General features: G+C 39.6%; 1 protein-coding gene across 1 annotated transcript; it reads right to left on the reverse strand.

The window, feature by feature from the left end:
• Positions 1-12,573: 12,573 nt before the first annotated feature.
• On the reverse strand, positions 12,574-18,570 carry LOC135466935 (ciliary microtubule inner protein 1-like). The gene is made up of 3 exons (XM_064744690.1): positions 18,474-18,570; positions 15,091-15,175; positions 12,574-12,837 (listed from the first exon to the last, which is right to left on the reverse strand). The coding sequence occupies exons 1-3, from the start codon at positions 18,539-18,541 to the stop codon at positions 12,574-12,576; spliced, it is 417 nt and encodes a 138-aa protein (XP_064600760.1). The 5' UTR covers positions 18,542-18,570.
• Positions 18,571-18,878: the final 308 nt, after the last annotated feature.

An 18,878-nucleotide genomic window follows, 5' to 3' on the forward strand; every position in this document is an offset into this window, starting at 1 on the left:
TTGAACTTTGCTCGGCCCCGCGTGTAGTGAATTGCCCATGTTAAAACTAGGACACCACGGTTTGACAGACAGACCGACTGAGAGTCCAAGCTACCGATATACAAGCAGACAAACAGAACGACATATATAGTGTTACTTGTCAAATCTAAGACTTCAGTCAAAGCACCATTTTGCCATGCTCCTTGACATTTCCAATATGCATGGCGTTTAAACGTTACTTGGGCTAAACTGTTGGTTGCATAGTTCCAAACAATCATAAATGTTTCAGACTTCGATCGTACATGATACCGGTATTGACTTTTTCTGGTAGGTCTACAGATGTACATCTACGGGCATACGTTCCTGTTTCAAGGATGTCCTTTGTTCCATAAATTGCTTTTCAATTAATACATGCTCGTTGTATGTCTAGAGCAAATAGTAGAATTCGGCAGAAGAAAATTGTACACCGGTGCGTCAAGTCACCTATAAATACATGTATACATCTGTTCAAACGTGAGGAAAAGTTAGTCAGTGACAGGCCAAAATTTGGCGGTTTACCCCGAGCACCCTGGTTCCTCCACTCGTAAAACTATACCTTCCATTATAGAGGTGAAAGATTTGTGATTCTTGGCGTTGACAACAGTAATATAAATGTAACCACTACACGTTGCGCACGGCCGATGAGGTCCCTTGTTCTAATTCATGGAACTGTTTCCAGTCGTTATGATTTGTCCTGCAGGTGATGTGTCATTATGTGGTCGAATACGTCCACTCATAAACCCGCTCGCCTTCAGTGTAAGTACAAAATTCCAGATGCTGTAGGCCTACTGGGTGAAACGAATCAGTCGCACAAACTATAGCAAGTCAATTATAGTACAGACGGAAAAAATTTCTCATGACTAGTACCTGGTTACATATGAATTCAGCGAAGCGTGTTAAATTCCTAAACGTGCTTACCTCTGTCTAGGGTATTTATGATATTATTAACAGTTCATATAACATGACAAACATATGACAGCGATTACAATACATACCTCCAAATACGGCAAATTGTGTTCACTAAAAGATTTTACCTGGGACAAACAACTCTAGATAAATTGCTCTTGGTCGGTCGGATTGTCAGTCGGTAGAATTCATGTAGCATCCGATCGTTTCACATGAGTATTTCGTTTAACCAGGGAAATGAGTGCTGATTTGCTGGATGCCACTGCTACTGTGCATTTGCGTTTTATTTTCATGTCATAGTTATAAAATACCTTATGAATTATTTCGTAAGATGCAGGTTTATCACATTACATTAATAACCAGGTACACGTCAGCTCAAGGCAAGGGAAATGTTTCAGGGTGTTACGACCCAAACTGTGTGTATTATAAAGAGATGGCTTGTTCGAAATACACGACAGTTTAGCCGCACAAAAAATTAACCAAAACCAACTGATTTTATTTTTCAACAATTAATTAGGTTTAACAAGAACAGATAACAAGACTTATACAAATACTAAAGTACTTAAGTTTAACAAGAAAGGATAGCAATATTTATACAAATACTAAAGTACTTACATGTACAACGGTGTCAAGTCCAAATGTACAACGGTGTCAGGTCCAAATGTACACCGGTGTCCAGTCCAAATGTACAACGGTGTCAAGTCCAAACGGACGCATATATTCCACAATGCTGAAAACCACAAAGGCACAAATGCACAGAGGCAATATTCACAAGAGGGAAATTCCACAGGATAACTGAGTGTATGAGGAAATATACACAAAATTCCACAGACAGGGTCCGTGTACTAACAGGCACTGTGTACACAAGAGCACAAGTTAAATATACAAGTTCAGACTGAACAAGTGCCCGGTGGAGATATGATATAACAAAGCCAGAGGTTATAAGGACACCAAAATTCAGCACAAAAGGCCTACTGAAGTAACACACAGCGAAAGCATCCAAAACTCTCAGTAACTCTCCTTTCTTTTTCCCCTTTTGACCAGCTTTCATAGGTCTTATATAGACTGGTGGAATTTTCTAGAATAAGAAAATTCTTGAACACTTGTGGTAAACAAACAGGCCCCGAACTGAGCGTATTCTGGAACATTTTAAGGCAGACAGCAGGCCCTGAACTCAGCCTTTGTAAACAGTGGCAAGCTAAATGCAGAAGCTAACGGCAGTTGTTCACATAACAAGGGTCAATCATCCCAGTGTGACGAACAGCTATACTATGTTCGTGAAATGAGACTTACATTTGGTGGGGGGGGGGGAGTCATTGTGTATTTATGTACTGAGATTTCGTCCAAGGAAATGCATTAAAACATTAACAACTACACGTGAAATGATTAGGTATTTTTCCTTGATTGACGTGTGTCCAGGCTGATCAATTGGCCATTTGTTTGATTTGATTGATTTACAATATCCGTTTTCATTTGTGCTCATCAAATCATATGTTCTGTATTTATCAAGAATAGAACAGACTATTGCCTTTTAATAAACATGATTCCTAACTAAAACATGTACAGTATTCAGATGATTCAAAAGTTTGAATGCATCACGTGACCCGCTTTATACAGTTTTTCCTTGGCTGACACCTTACAGGTTTTGTTCTGGTAGGTCAAAACAATGTTATACCTGCATGTCGCTTGCGAGACTAAAATGCTGTGTTGTAAGAGTAAGTCAGAGCGTGAGATAGTGTAACGCATTGTTCCGCATGTCATTACATTTCCTGTCCAAAGTGCAAAAAAACTGTTATGCAATCAAGGAAATGATCGATGGTGCTCCTACAGGCCACTGGCGAGGAAACAATGTGGAAGAACTCGTTCTTTTCTGTTGATGTTATACATCGGATCCCTGAAAAGTAACTACACTATACCGATATATATCTTGACCTGTACATGGATTCGTGACATGACGTAATTTTCCACGCCTACATCATTTCACCCCAGGTGTTTTTACACCGTGGCCCACATAAGTGCTTGGCTATTAAATGCTTATTGCGGTAAAAACGAGTTTGCCCATGTATGAATCTCAGGGCACCGCGCTCTTTTTCAAAGCGCTACCCAAGTCCGATACGGTCCATTGGAGAATCTCTTCAAGCTTCACAGGAATCAGCGAAAATAACAATGGCCGTTAATTATTCCACCTGGGACGGGAATGTGCTCAGAACCGGTTAGCTGGACAACAACAATGAGTGGATTTGGAATTATGGGTAGACCATTGAGTACATATAACGCCATTGTTTAGTACAGCGTTCAGTAAACTTACTCTGGGATACGAGAGGTTAAGGAGGCAGTGATTTCGACAGGTAAATCAACAAAACAGGTAAGAGTTGTTCTCAGGCAAAAAAACACCCCAGTAAGATAGGCTTAATATTGTGTATTCCCTGTGTAGTTAAGTAATTTGCGGCCTTAGATTATTTCGTTTAGAATACTTACTAGAACTTTCATTAGTTGATCTGTGCGTGAAGAAATCTGAACTTGCTATATTTTCTACATCCGTCCTATTTTGCTATACTTTTTACTAAAGCTCTGCAGTTCAACATTAATGTTGATTTGATCACACACAAGCGGTAATTTCATTAACAATAATATGTGTGCATGTACACACTGTTTCCCAAACCAAATTGGATTCTGCAATCTAAACTTTAATGTTTGATTTATTCGATACATGCTTTATTAAATGAACGAAAACAGCTATAAGACACTGACTTTCTGAACAAATAGGTCTGTTGTTAGATTATACTCAATTTATATTATAAATATTTATTTCAATGTTTTCTTTTTTTGTTTTGCAGAGTGAGAATGTCTTTGCTTTCTGTTACCGTCCTTTTTGTCAATGATCCTTCTCGTCTATGCTGGACAATGGGATCTACCTGAAAGTAAGTGTTTTTCTGTCAATTCTCCATCACATCTCGGGAACCAACTGTTCCCACATTTCATAACCAGATGAAACGTTGTAGCATAATGTTAAATGTCTAATTATCTGAACCTGCAGACCAAAATGGCGTATTGACCGTTTGTTATTTAGTTTATGCAATAAACGGGTACTTTTGAAATAAGATAATGGCCCTATACATTTAAAAGATCGAGTTCTTTTATCCTATACAGTGGTATATAGCTTTGTTACTACCGCACTGTGCTTACAAAATGGAACTGGCTATCCCGGCGTCACGCTCAGCCAAGGATTACAATGCCATCGGTTGCTACTTGTATTGCTACTAGTGCTACATATTAAGCATGAATAATCAGAGGTTATGTAAATTTATGCTGTCCCTTTCAAATACTTAAAAATATATATACCAACAAATGTATGTGAGTCAGCGATTTCAAAATTCGAACGCCAACTTAAACCTTTATTTCCACCATCGTACAAGCGAAATAGCCTTGAGTATTTTTGAGGTAAATATCAATCAAATAATTAAAATGTCATTCTGATTCTTATATTTTGGAACCGTACTTTCACATTGTTGTCTTCCCCGGAGTAAGTGTCTAAATAAGGCATCAAATCAAAAATGGTTTCATTGAGTGGGCTTCCATTGTTGAAATTTGATCAATACACTCTCACGAGCTTAGGGATATGTCTATCTTCAGTCCAGATCAATAATGTCATTGAACAAAAATTATTGCGTTTACCCGAATTCTTTGCACCACATGGCATTATCCCACATTTATTATCTTAAATTTTTATGTCATGCTCGCTTTGTACTCATCCTTGAAACAGAAAATTTTATTTCATTAGATTATGAGCCATGCGTCATAAAGTCTCAGATAAACTTCTTATGGTGTCTTTTTAAACAGAAAAAAATCTTCAAAATGTATGAGGACAAACAGTGATAAACAGTTCTGAATGCTCATTCGGTACATATTCCAGCTTTAGTGGCCACATGTGGCATTTTACAAGAGTATGTTCGAAATGAAATCTTTCAAAAATAAGCAAAACAGAATCCTGTCTTATTCTTCTTGAAAGCACTCTCAACCTTTTTGTTTATGTGGGAAAGTTTCACTGGTAAATGGCAAATTCGGGCGGAAGTGCTTTCTGATCAGATTACTGTCGGTGGAAAACACAGATCTGTGGTGTGCTAAAGCCACGATGGTCTGGTTTGTAGGAGGAAGAAACCATAAACCGAGTCCATTGTAAACTACCGCCCTTCTCCCTGTAACCGACACACTTCCAGGCGGAGCTGTGATTTTCAGCATGGATGAGGTTTAGATCTATAATCTTTTCAATTTAACATCATGTTATGTTTTCGGAATGATGGAATAGAATAGATTGTTACCGTAGTGCAGCATAAGGTGAAATTATAAGATACCCCGTTGTACACCAAACAAACAGTACCCTGTTGGAATAGTGGAATGTCATCTTTAGCACAATAGTTTGTTGCAGTATAACACACACCACAGTCCATTCTGCCATAACTCAGTGTTCTATCGAATGAACGTACTGTATATGTGTTTTTAGAGTATGATATGACGGACACAGTGTTGAAATTGAAATGAATCTATGTATTTACGTTACCAGTTGCCATAAATTGAATGTATATAAGACCTGCCTCGCTTTTAGTGTCGACATAACGAGGGCAAACAAATTTTCATACTCATCAAATCTGTTGAAACCTTAGGAGTCCACCATGAATTTCAAATTCTCGGTTGTCTTGTGATTCAGATTGCCCCGTGGACGACGTCTTGTGTGACCTCGCAATCCGTGAGAGTAACAAGAGACAGTGTTACGAACACCAGATGTCAACGCTTTGTTGTAACCGATGTAAATCTCTGAGAGATAACAGCAAAGTGGAGAGTAAGTGGATATATGGGTATTCTTAAATCATACCAAACTGGACAGTTTGATTGGACAGTTTCAAACTGGACAGTTTGATTGGTATTTTACGTCGTATATAATCAGGATTTTCTGACTCTATGGCGGCAACCATGCTTATTTGTGGTCATGGTGGTGGGCATCGAGCAAAGTCACAAAATCCACCTAACACGGTAACATACCTAAAAATGACATCCATTGTATTTCACATATCATTGTTTGTGCAAACCAGGATCACGTTTCGTTGCTATCCAGCACATGCTCTCCAACTGTGTGCTGGAGAAAGGTTTTACAGTTACATCGACCTGATTAATATCACCAATAACGGTCAACAGTTAACACCCGGCATGTAAACATTGAAGTTAAAACGTGGTATACAAACCAAATCTCAAACAAATATGGCGCCTCCACATTTGGGTTTTTTCTAACGAAGTAACGTACATGAATGAGCCATCACGGCCATTAAATTCTGCGTCACCAGGTCACCTTGATTCCGAATATATGAGTCTTTATACTAATCGACACTATATGTTCAATTAGATATGGTGCCACGCCAACATTCCTCACATTAATTTCATCATTTTGTTATGAAACTTTGTTTGGTGAAATTTCTTATCTACAGGACTTTCCTGAACCTTTTCGCCCGGCTGGGAACGGCTGTACTTACATATACATATTCAAACCATTTAAACATGATCAGTCCCAATAATTAATTGGCAGTATAGAGTGAGCCGGTGTTACCATATTCACAAGCCAAGAAAGTAATCCACGTTTGCATCAATAATTGTATGATCAGTCATTTCATATACTGATTTCTGTCCTGTTGTTATATGATCTGTCATTTCATATACTAATTCCTGTCCTGTTGTTATATGATCAGTCATTTCATATACTGATTTCTGTCCTGTTGTTATATGATCTGTCATTTCATATACTGATTTCTGTCCCAATGTTATATGATCTGTCATTTCATATACTGATTTCTGTCCTGTTGTTATATGATCTGTCATTTCATACACCGACTTCTGTCCTGCGGTTATATGAGCAATCATTTCATATACTGATTTCTGTCCAGCTGTTATATGATCAGTCATTTCATACACCGATTTCTGTCCTGTGGTTATATGATCAATCATTTCATATACTGATTTCTGTCCTGTTGTTATATGATCTGTCATTTCATACACCGACTTCTGTCCTGTGGTTATATGATCAATCATTTCATATACTGATTTCTGTCCTGTTGTTACATGATCTGTCATTTCATATACTGATTTCTGTCCTGTTGTTATGTGATCAATCATTTCATATACTGATTTCTGTCCTGTTGTTATATGATCTGTCATTTCATATACTGATTTCTGTCCTGTGGTTATGTGAGCAATCATTTCATATACTGATTTCTGTCCTGTTGTTATATGATCAGTCATTTCATACACCGATTTTTGTCCTGTGGTTATATGATCAAACATTTTATATAATGATTTCCGTCCTGTTGTTATATGATCAGTCATTTCATAAACTGATTTCCGCTTTCAGCTTGCCCTTATGGAGATTACACCGATCACATTTCTGTCAGTAATGGAAATATAGTTACCTGTGACTTCATCAGAACTACGAATAACTGTGATTCTTGCCAATCCTCAAGACTAGGACGACAAAACTGCTGCAAGACGTGTGAGGAAGTGTGTGGGCCGGTACCGAGCAAGAGAAGCCATACTAATAGGCTCAGCGACCTGATCAGAGAGCTCAAGAGTTTGATTGAGAAATAAACTAAACAACATGACAACAATAACTGCAAAGTATATCAAGGAAAAGTTTACTGAAAAGAGGAAAGGAATAGCGTTTAATGATATGTATGGCCATATCTTAATGTTTAAATAAAACGATACGTTATCTTTTTGTACAGAGACTGTTTTGTTTTGGTATATAAGTGTATGTTGCTTATAAAACTGCTAACATTGGTGCACTGGGATTATCTTCAGGAGTCGAGAGGCATAAGGCGTCCCGAGACCATGAATCGGGCTTATTTACAGACCCGCGTGGTTATATGGTAGTTGCACATGTACATTAGTTCGGCGGGCCTCCGTGGCCGAGGCGCATGGTTAGCGTGTCAGTTCGGTGCAATGACCCACTCGCCACTCGCCACTCGCCAATGTGTTCACTGTGAGTTCAAGTCCAGCTCATGCTGGATTTCTCTACGTCTCTACGTGGGGTCTGTCATCCTTTTAGATCGGATTAATTAGTGAAATGATGACTTGACTGACATTTTATCCAATATATATGTTGAAGCGTATGGTATGACACCATTCACGTTCATGGATAGGCTGTTCATACTATAACCTAATATATCATGCTTTCTCGATGAGTCTAGGCTACACTATGTATGTTACTGTGACAATATTTTGTCCTTATATCATGCGTGGTTGTCGATTGCCATTGGCTGACCAGACGGGTTAACATTTTGACATACACTTGCCACAACTGCAGGACACTCCACACAGGGCATACGAATCACATCAGGGGTTTAAATGTCATATGCCCTGCGCAATAGAATTACCGCGCAGGATAAGGGGTATAAGTGGGATAACTCAGTTCAGCCTACTGCCGTCTGCTGGAATTCTCTGTGGCTAAAAATGGAGGATAACGTTGATGTGCCTGCATGCGGCATGAAACGAGTTATTCCAAAGTCGACAAAAAAGTGTAATTCAACCCGGGCGAGAATATTTCGCGAATACCTCCTCTAAAAAACAACAAGATGTGGATTTCAAGACATACGACCCCGTGAGTCTTAATGACTCTTTATCGCGCTTTTACATTAACTGTCGCAAAGAGAGACGGTACTCACTACAACACAAATTCCCAAGAAAGTATCCTGTATGGATTAAACCGCTGAAAGCTCCGTCCCACTGTAAGAAATTTGACATCATCAGAGACCCGGTATTTACCGATGTAAATGAAATGTTCCAGACAGCAATTAATGAACTGAAACAACTTGGCCTTGGTAAAACAACCCATTACCCTGTCATTTGTGAAGTTGGCAGGAAGAAGATTTATTCCTCCATTCACGTCAGTCCCAAAACCCTTTATGGGTTTTTAAATAAAGTTGTATTTGACGTGAGATTGTACTTTTGTCGACGAGGACTTGAAAACACGGAAAAGATGACAAAGGCCACATTTGCAGTGAAAATGGACAGTAGGCCTACCACTGGACTGAAATATGTTCATAAGGCTGTGGACAAAGTGACAAAAAATCAAAGAGCTTGTGAAAGATGGTGTCTCGGGTTTCATGCCAGAAGAACAAGACTCACCCATGTGCCCAGTGGCTTTATTACAAACATAGATCGCTAAACTGCATTCCAATCTGGACAGACTCACGTCCAAACTGAGTGAACAATGTAATCTGTCCCAAGTATATACCATTCACATCATTCGTGCCACAGGGACAACGATACTGTCATAGTTCAACTTCAGCGCGTTACAAATTTTGGCAGTCACGGGACACAAAATTTTGTCGAGCCTTGTTGTGTATCAGCGTGTATCTGAGGGTGAAAAATTGGTAACGAAGAGAGCCAAGATTGCTGGTATGTCCTCAACAAAACCTAATGTGCTTATCTCTGGAATACAACTTCTTGCAATACTTCCCGCTAATGTAACTGCCAGCTCATTAACCGGGCCAGGAGACGTCGTCTCAGGTGATGCACTAGTTCACCCCCTCACCAGTAACCTCGATCGATGGAGAAGATATGTATGGATAATTTGAATTTGATTTTGACCTTTAGAGCATGCTGAGCGTTTATGAAGACCAGGGTGAAATGTAACCACAGAACAATAGAGTTCTAAACTTGTCTCAGGCCAGTCGCAGAGACAAAGGTCCAGTTTTTAACAATTGCGTTTTTTTATCATTAAGAAATAGACATAACTATAAATTTAATTAGCCGTTTGTTTTCTAGACGAAGGCCCAAGATAAAAGCTACTTGTATATAGGCCACCTATATATATGTTGTCTGCCATGTCGACATAATTATAAATTCAACTTACTGGCAATTTGTGTTCTAGATGAGGGCCCAAGAGAAGGACCACTTGTAAGTCTATATCAGTCCCCTATATATATGTTGTTTGCTATGTTGAAAGATACTTCGTTGACCCTTGTCTGCTACGTCAAAGGCCTACATATACCTACATGTACATTTCCGAGTACCGATATACAAAGTGAACATAAAATGTTTACAAAGATGAATAGATCTCAGAGTTTCTAAATTCATTTACACGGTTCATCATCTAGTTGATTTTTTGCTTTAACATTTTTCACTCATTATATTCCTAGTTGACATCGCATGCGTTTTATATAGATTGCCGGATTAAATTTGATTTGATTGGTTATTAGAATGATTGCCATTCTGGTGAAAGCGTGCTTACACGATAGATGTTGACACACGTTAGAGCTGGCCACGGATGAAGCCCACTGGTAATGAACCCCAAGGGTATATAGATAGCCTATATAAAAGTGAAGTTCACTTTATGAGGGCAAAATCGATGTCCGGTGGATATGGAGGTGTTTTAGCCTAGTATGACGAAGTCGGCTGACGTCAATTTTCTCTGTGTCGCTTGATTCCATGGCGCGTCATGGTGACGTAAATGAGCATGACGACTTAACTGAGTTCAACATTCCATAGCGCGTCATTGTGACTTTGTACCACCCGACAGTGCTGTCTACATGCAATATAGCTTGCATGATATTTGCTAGCTCAGCTTTACGTGTACTCAAGAATGGTTTTCTATTTGAAAAATATTGTAGGAACAAAATCGCAATCCGCGTGATGGGAAGGCTAAGGGTTGACATTTCACACCCAGGGTTTAAATCCCACGGGTAACACGCGGGTAACTTAGAATATTATGGACAACACAATACCCTGTTAAACCAAAAAAGGTATTCTGTTGGAATAACAGAACAAGTCTTATATGACATATTATTATACACCTAAGTGTCCAGCGCCTACTATATTATGTAGTAAACACAACTGTCCAATATATTTAATACATTGGACAGTTGTAACTGTGACGTCACACGTACGGACTACTTTCTGTTTGTCAACAAGCAGACGACACAACACGATGTTCGTTCCTGCTCGTCCAGAAAAATCTGTGTCTCCGGACAGTCCGTTCTACCTCACACCATTTTCTGATTGTCGCCTCAAACCTGATGCAGCTGTATGGTATTACTCCACTCCAATGGGAGAGCATCGTTTGGGAGAGGTAATAAAGAGGGCAGCCAAGGCTGCTGGACTGAAAGGGTCACCGGACACAAATCCTTGCTAGGATCCAGGAGTATGATTCTAAATTAGATCACGTAGAGCAGAAGCAAATGTCGAGTTCACTTCAGGGCAATCGCGCCTTCAGTCAACCATCTCCCGCGCTTCCACTCGCTGGCAGGTCAGCTCAAGTGCACACAAACGAAGTTTTCACGACTCCGATGTCATCAACTTCCGCACAGAATCCCAAGGATAATCAGCTAATTTTGTCAGCAAACTCTACTTCTCTTTCGTCCTTATCCTGTAAAGATTACACTAGTCTGTTCGGTGGCACAATTTTCAATAACTGCACGTTTAATTTTCACTGAAACGTCTGCATTCCTTTTCTTTACACTTCTATTTGTAAAATACCGCTTCGGCCATGTGCGCCTGACCCAGTTTTCCGTCAGCCAATGAAAGTGCTCCATTCAGTATTCCATATTCATCCTCACCCGGCTATCCGCTATTGATACGCGATATGAAATAATTAGCACGGTTTTACCCAACTTGTTTAGCGTTCGAGTTTATTTACTTACGTTTTTGACAAGTGGGTTTATAATAAATAGGTTATTGGATTGTATGGTCCTGTATTATGTAGCAATAATGTATTCTGCATGTCATCACCCATGCATTATATTCTGATATTCTGTTCAACACGAACACGGATATGTCCTGGCGAACGTATTGCTGTCATTATGGTTAGCCCTTTCTCTTTCTACATGCACGGCGGTATAGCGATGGCTATGAAAGCATGATGCGCAATAAAGGTAGCTTCTCCCTGTGAGTGTTCTGTCACGTCTTAGAGTGTAGCGATAATGTATTACGTCTGAGAAATGTGTAGAGACTTCTAGACATATTTGCATACAGTGATATTTACATCTTGGCCTAGGTAGTGATATCTGGAATTAAGTTAGGCGTCTATCTTATCCCCAGGATATATAACGGCAAAAGTTTCAGTTCAAATGTTAACCTTTACTATGGTCGAACTATGGTTGAAACGGACAATGGCTTAACATGTACACACTTGATGATTGAGGACTTGACACAATGGATAACCGTGTACGTCATAACGTTGCTCAAATCCAGTGAATATTGGCTACCGAAAAGAAAATACAAAGCCGAAAAATGCGACTTGAAAATCAGTTTAATTTGTCATAATGCTTTTCCTCATGCGTTGTATCATAATAATACGGTTGACATTTTCTTCAATATTTTAATAGACAATTTTAATAGAACATTTTAGCTGAAGGAAATAACTTTTAACACACCATATGGCCTGAACTCCCACTTGATCGTAACCACAACAACATGTCAACAAATCAAGCAAATATTTATGGAAATTGACTTTTATTGAAACTGTTTATATTAAATACCGAGGTGGCATTGAGATAAAGGAAGTTGGCAAACGAAAAACCAAATTAACGAAACCATGCAAAGTAAAAGAATATAATATACTTGAACCGTTTTGGCAAATCTCGGAAATCGCATTCTAGTTCCCAGATATTAGACAGCGTCCAAGATAGTTAATTTAGGAAGGGCAAACTTGTTTCTAGACTTTATGTCAAATGCATTCTCGTAAAAGTCGAACATGTTGCCTGTCTTTGCCGACTTCCATCCAATCATCTGCGTGGTTGTTAATGGGTACCGATCGGTAGGATCGAGAGCTTTGACTTTGGGTATCGGGGGCAGCTTGAAACCGAGGCTGTCGGGTTTGTCGGTAGATGACGCTCGAGACAGCGGGGATTCCATGGCCAGTATTCTGTCAAGCTGAAAGTACATATATAAACAGCCGTATATTTATTTATTTGATTGGTGTTTTACGCCATACACAAGAATATTTCGCTTATACCATGGCGGCCAGAATTATGGTAAGAGGAAACCGGGAGGGGCCAGAGAGAAACCCATGACCATCTGCAGTTGCTGAAAGACCTTTCCACGCAAAGCTGGTTTGGAAGCCAGCATCCCAGCGACCGCATTAGTGAGAGGTTCCTGGGTCATTGCTCCGCGTTGGCGTGTTACGAAGCCCCTAGCTGTATGGGATATCAATGATTTTGATACATTATAAAGTGTTTGAAAGCAAAATTTGTATTCTGCGTCATTTAAGCCCTGGTCTATTAGCTGCTTAATACACATACCAATGAATTACCGAGTTACCTCCTTAATAAAATTCTCTTTTAAATCACGGCACCTGGCCACTTGTCAGGCCGCCTGACGTGAGGCCGCAACCGAACCACTGCGTGACTCAACACGTGACTATAAGTTTACATCAGATACTAATGAGGGCAGAACGCTGAATTCGCTGGACCGTTTTCGTTCTTGAACGAAAGCTTAATATTAACATGACATTTTTTAGGTCTACACGGTTATAGTTTCCATTAGAAATTGGAGTTTATGGCGGTTATAAAATCTGTGGTGTTAATTAACAATTTTTCGGTCATATGTCGAGGAAGGAGTCCTTAAAGTGTATGTAATGTGCTTCCTTGTTGAAGAACGGATTTCCACTGCTGTTTTATCTAGTGCTGCTTCACTGAGGCGCCTTACCGAAGGCAAGTAAGCTGCAGCACCCTAGACATTATACTGATACGGGTCAACCAGTTGTTGCACTATCCCCTTCATGCTGAAAGCCAAGCGAGTTAAAACTATCACTTTCAAAGTCTTAGATCATGCTGGCTTCCTCTCCGGCCGTACATGGGAAGGTCTGTCACCAGCCTGCGGATGGTCGTGGGTTTCGTCCGAGCTCTGCCCGGTTTCATCCCACCATAATGCTGGCCGCCGTCGTATAAGTGAAATATTCTTGAGTACGGCGTAAAACACTAATCAAATAAATAAATAAATCAAAGTCTTAGATGTGACCCGGCCCAGGATTGACCCTGGATGTACCAAATGTCCTGGATGACATTAGACTTTTGTTGGGAAAAAGTTGGTGTTCATACACGTGTTTTTTTGTTTGTGTGTAGCAACTTACACGCATCATGGCATATGCTGGATCTGTTCAAAACATGCAGTGATGTTAATTGCAATTTATTATGGGCGTTACTTGTCTAGAATTGCTCAAAATGCTGTGTTGTCAACACATTTAACATACAATAATATATCTCATACCCCTGTCGTCGGAGTTGGCATTTACCATATAGCAGTTGACGTAAATGATGGGAGTGTTTTTTACAGCACATGTTCTTTTGCTTTGACGCAACGATTTCTAACATTCAGAGAAGGGGATATTCAAAGATCATTTGCAAAATACATATTATCGTGCATACTTGATAAATCTGATTTCTAAAGGGTCGATCTAGCCAGTGTTCAGGTAAATGCTGTATAGTATCGGAAAAAGAACACTTCATGTACTTAACTCGAGTTTTGCATTCATATGTACAGCCTTATGACACGAGGGAGATATTATATCGTTGACGTGATATCACTCTAATTTTAGTGTGTGATGTTCAATGCTAAAACAATGTCAGCAAGTTTTTATGTACTGATCCGATCATGTACCTCGTGCAGGCCGCTAGCCTTTCTCTCCCCTCCTCCCCCACTCTTCCTCATCTAAGCTTTCACTTAGACCACTTAGACAGTGACCACGAAGCCATCTTAGACTTAAGGCAGAGTTTGAAATCACTTTAAAATTGCTATTTCTCAGCTTACAAGGTCAAAATATTGCTAGACAACGAAAATTCAGGGTAAGTTACTGTAAAACAGATTTCAGCTAAAACAAAGGAAAGGAACCTACCAATTTAGTGACTTAAATTTTGACTTAGGTCTTAGATCGTTTCTTGGTCTCTGTCTAAATATGAAAAATGCGTTTTCAAAGGCATATAGCATTATAAACTAGCACCATCTATCGTTTCACCGTTTACTGTCATTTGAAGAAAGTGACTATTCAAGAATAAGAAAGAATCATACGTTGCCACATGTGAAACCAGACCAGTATAGCTTGTCATGCTCAGACTTTCATATTGCTATAGTCAGGTTTGAAATTACAAACCAAATTCTCGGGACTGAGAGCACAAAGCAGACTCATACCTTGTCATACTCGTGAATGAGAAACCCCCACCGACCCGGCCATATTCTCAACTGGGAATTGGTCTCATGGCGCACATGTTCTTTCCTGTAGTGGAAATTAACCAAATTGAAAAAAAAACAATACTAAAAAACTGACATTATCATTAAGGTCAATGTGTATTTTACAGGTATTAACACTTTATAGAAAATAAAAAATACGTTTTCACATTTAATGTTTCGTGACAAGTTAGCGTGTTGTAATCAGCTGGCATTACTCTCCACGACAAACCATTCCAATCTCTTGATCCTACATGCTCTTCCGAAAGATACCGGGTTTTCTGATACGAGTGAAAATTGACATTTTTAGTGTAATCCATAAATGTGACTCAGGGCATGGGATACAGGGTGTGGGATAATTTCCGTATCCCATCTTTCGTCAACAATATTGGCAGCTACTTGATTGATTCACGCCAGTTCACTGATAAAAATCAGGCAATGAAAAGCCCACACGCATCGAACTACTTTGTCACTTTTTCGTTTGCATTCAGTGCAAAAATTGGGTTAGTTTCTCGACGGACGCTCGAAACAAAAGAAATTTTTTGACTAGAGTTTAATAAAGGGTCTGGTATACGGAGAGTCGGCCCGTGAGAGGTACGATAAGAAAGTGCAGAATTCAAAATGCCAGTACGATTCTGTAAATTTCCGAATCAGAAGTATTAACTTGGTCGAAGTACCCATGGAAGTTATATGACCATAAATAGATGGTTGCCTAGTAATGGTTGCCGCCAAAACCGCACTTCCGATCCAAAACGCCAATTTTTCGTTCAAACCAGGCACTGTGTTTTTAACTTACTGTGTTATTTATTTTTATTGAAACTTTCAAGTATGTATTCGTATGTGCCGTCAAAACATACTTTTGTGGAAGTAAAGATATAGGCGGTCATGCATTAAATGTTAATGTGAATTAAAATGGATACGTGTTGAGGTATGATATACGTAACTTGTAGTTACATGTATAGTGAAATCATGCGTGAATACCTGCTTGAGAGCGTAATTAGTCGTGTGTCAGGAACATGTCACGTGCAGTGGAATTATGAGCGTGAAAGCTGCATTTATTATATGTTATTACATAACTCAGAAACTCACATTTGTGGCGCAGTGATTTCCCACAATCTACAGTGTCTAATGCAAAAAGATATATCAGTCTGACGAGAGTAAGCTACCATTTTTCCATTTTATGACCTATACGTCGCTTCAGTGCCTGTTTGGGGCTTTATAAGTCGTGTGCTTACCTAGAGTAAAACTGAACTGAAAAAAAAAGTGAACCTACGAGTGTGTCAGCAGCTGTCACTCAGAACTATAGCTTGCTTCGCTTCTTCAGGTGCACAGTTTCCTGTATTGGGGCGGATTCCCCGCGTTACCATACCAAGTCCTTTGATACTACGAGTTGGAGATCCTCTATCTAGCCTGTCAGCGATCAGTATGAACCAAACCTTTAGCGTGGTAGCACACATTTTCATTGGTCGAAGTAGAGGTGTACAGCATCTACGTAATTCACACAGAGGCAACGCATCGACCACCGAGTCTCGCATTTCCATCCAAAAAGTATATTTTAGCAACTCTTCGCGCACAAATAAACCATGAATATCGCCTTCATTGTACAGTCCTGAAACTGCTAACTTCCTCTCAATGCATCCATCCTAATTTCTTACCTTATGTACTTTCTTAGCTCTTTGATGGTTTATGTGAACAGTTGTTTTGGAACGACAGCTATCCTTGACAACGGAGATACTGTAGGAATGTATGTTCCGAAGATCCACACTTAAAACCCGAACTACATCAACGAATTTGGTACAAACTTCCACTGCGGCTGTTCTATGCCCTCATAGTAAATCCAGAACAAAATGTTGATTTTTTATGTACGGCAGTTTCCACTTTTCGCTGTGAATTATGTTAATTAGTATCTCTACGTCACTGTATCGTACTGACTTGTGTTTTCTGCAGAGGTAAAGTATAGCGAAGGCTACGGGCCTCTACATGAGGATAGCAGGCTGGCGCATGCGTGCACTTGGTAAAGTTTGCCTATTTGTTAATACCGCTTACAGAACAGCATAGAGAAGCTCGTCTTATTTTAAAACTTCAGAAATAAAGTCCACATTTGTGGCTGGCAAACTTTGTACTGATGATGTATAGGGAGAAAGACTTCCTCTTCAAGTGAAACGTATATGACACCACGTTCATTTATATATACCATTATATAGCATGTCATTCACACTGTTGGACAGCCTTCATGAAGAAGCTTATACTCCATTTATATCATCGTAAAAAAGAAAACAGTGCCGCTCGCCGAGTGGCAGAGGTGTGTAAAAAAAACACAACAAGATGTTGTCCAGGTTACAGGCTTATATAATTGGGAGAAGCATAATTCATACAGCAGGAAACCCAACGAAGTAAGGTCCTTTTGGAAATAAGGATGACTTACCAAGAATAAATGTATGTATGCTTGGGGTTTAACACCATACTCAACAATTTTTCAGTGATATGACGACGATCAAGGATAAAACTAAAACAAATGTGAGCTAACATACAGCGTGTGTAAATGGCCCAAATGACATAAATTCACAAGGCTAAGGGTAGAGCTTAAGTACGTATGTTTTCGGTACATTCCTGTATTTATCTCAGAATTTAATTCATCCTTGCGTTAATATTTTACTGTATGCATGTCTTCAAAAGGTAATACTAGACCATTCCCATTGCCATGAATGACTTGTTTGGAAACGTACTCGGCGCCCTAGTACACCGCAAAAGAATAACATTTAGCTGAAAGTAGATATGTGGCCTCTGTGCGTGACAAAATGGTGTGTGGTCAGTTATACGATCAAATAGTTGAAATAGATGATTGTATAGAGATTGCTCATGGTTGTGTGTGTGTGTGTTTTGTTTTTTTTAATGTCAAAATCAGATCTGGCATATATAACTCTGCTGAAGTGAAATATTCTTGAGGGGGGCGTAAAACGTCAATTGAGTAAATAAGTAAATAAATAAATATATCCAACTCATACACTTTATGCACATATGACATTTATATATTAAAGTCCAGCTCATGATGGCTTCCTGTTTGGTTGTACGCATAAAGGTCTGCCAGTCAGTGGATGGTCCTGGATTTCCGCCGGGTTTCTTCCCACCACAATGCTAGACGCCGTGAAATATTCTGAAGCACTGCGTTAAATTCCAATGAGAAAAAAAAAATAAATAAGACTTACATAAACACCTGAATATATCACATATCACATCCGTGAGATAATGTGGCAAGGCTTAGCAATTATACACGTAACCTCGGTGTAAACAAAGACCTTAACATCGCTAAATGGTGCATCTTATTAAATAGAGAAGATCGATCTTACCATATTTCCTCGTTGTGCACCACATTAAGGTTTGTTTTGGGGCGATCGCCTGCCTTGGGGGAAGCCATGCTCCCAAATCACCACCTGGACTTCTCCCACTGGTACACAACCACGTCGCTATGGCGGTAACAGATATACAGCACGTGGTGACGTCATAATACTATGACGTAGCTGTCTTGTGTGACCATCTCTCAGTGACGAAGTTAACAATGTGACGTCATAAACACTAGACGTCCCAATGACGTCAGAAAATGAGCTATCGAACGTTTAGTGTTTGCTACATTACGGTTTATAACAACGAAGCTGTCGTAACTGGCGCCACGTCCGCGGTAACATGAATGCAAGGCACATGTCACCGTTGTAAATCCGCTTGACAACACGCTGTGACAACTCTGCAAAACGATC

This window comes from Liolophura sinensis, chromosome 6, assembly GCF_032854445.1.
Source record: "Liolophura sinensis isolate JHLJ2023 chromosome 6, CUHK_Ljap_v2, whole genome shotgun sequence".
Lineage (NCBI taxonomy): Eukaryota > Metazoa > Mollusca > Polyplacophora > Chitonida > Chitonidae > Liolophura > Liolophura sinensis.

What these genes read in the sequence shown, in the direction of transcription:
- LOC135466935 (XM_064744690.1), bottom strand. Translation starts at nt 18,541, where the DNA reads ATGGCTTCCCCCAAGGCAGGCGATCGCCCCAAAACAAACCTTAATGTG. An exon ending in GTGCACAACGAGGAAATATG is followed by an intron (nt 15,176 to 18,473) that starts GTAAGATCGATC and finishes TTTCCACTACAG; the next exon opens with GAAAGAACATGTGCGCCATG. An exon ending in TCATTCACGAGTATGACAAG is followed by an intron (nt 12,838 to 15,090) that starts GTATGAGTCTGC and finishes ATGTACTTTCAG; the next exon opens with CTTGACAGAATACTGGCCAT.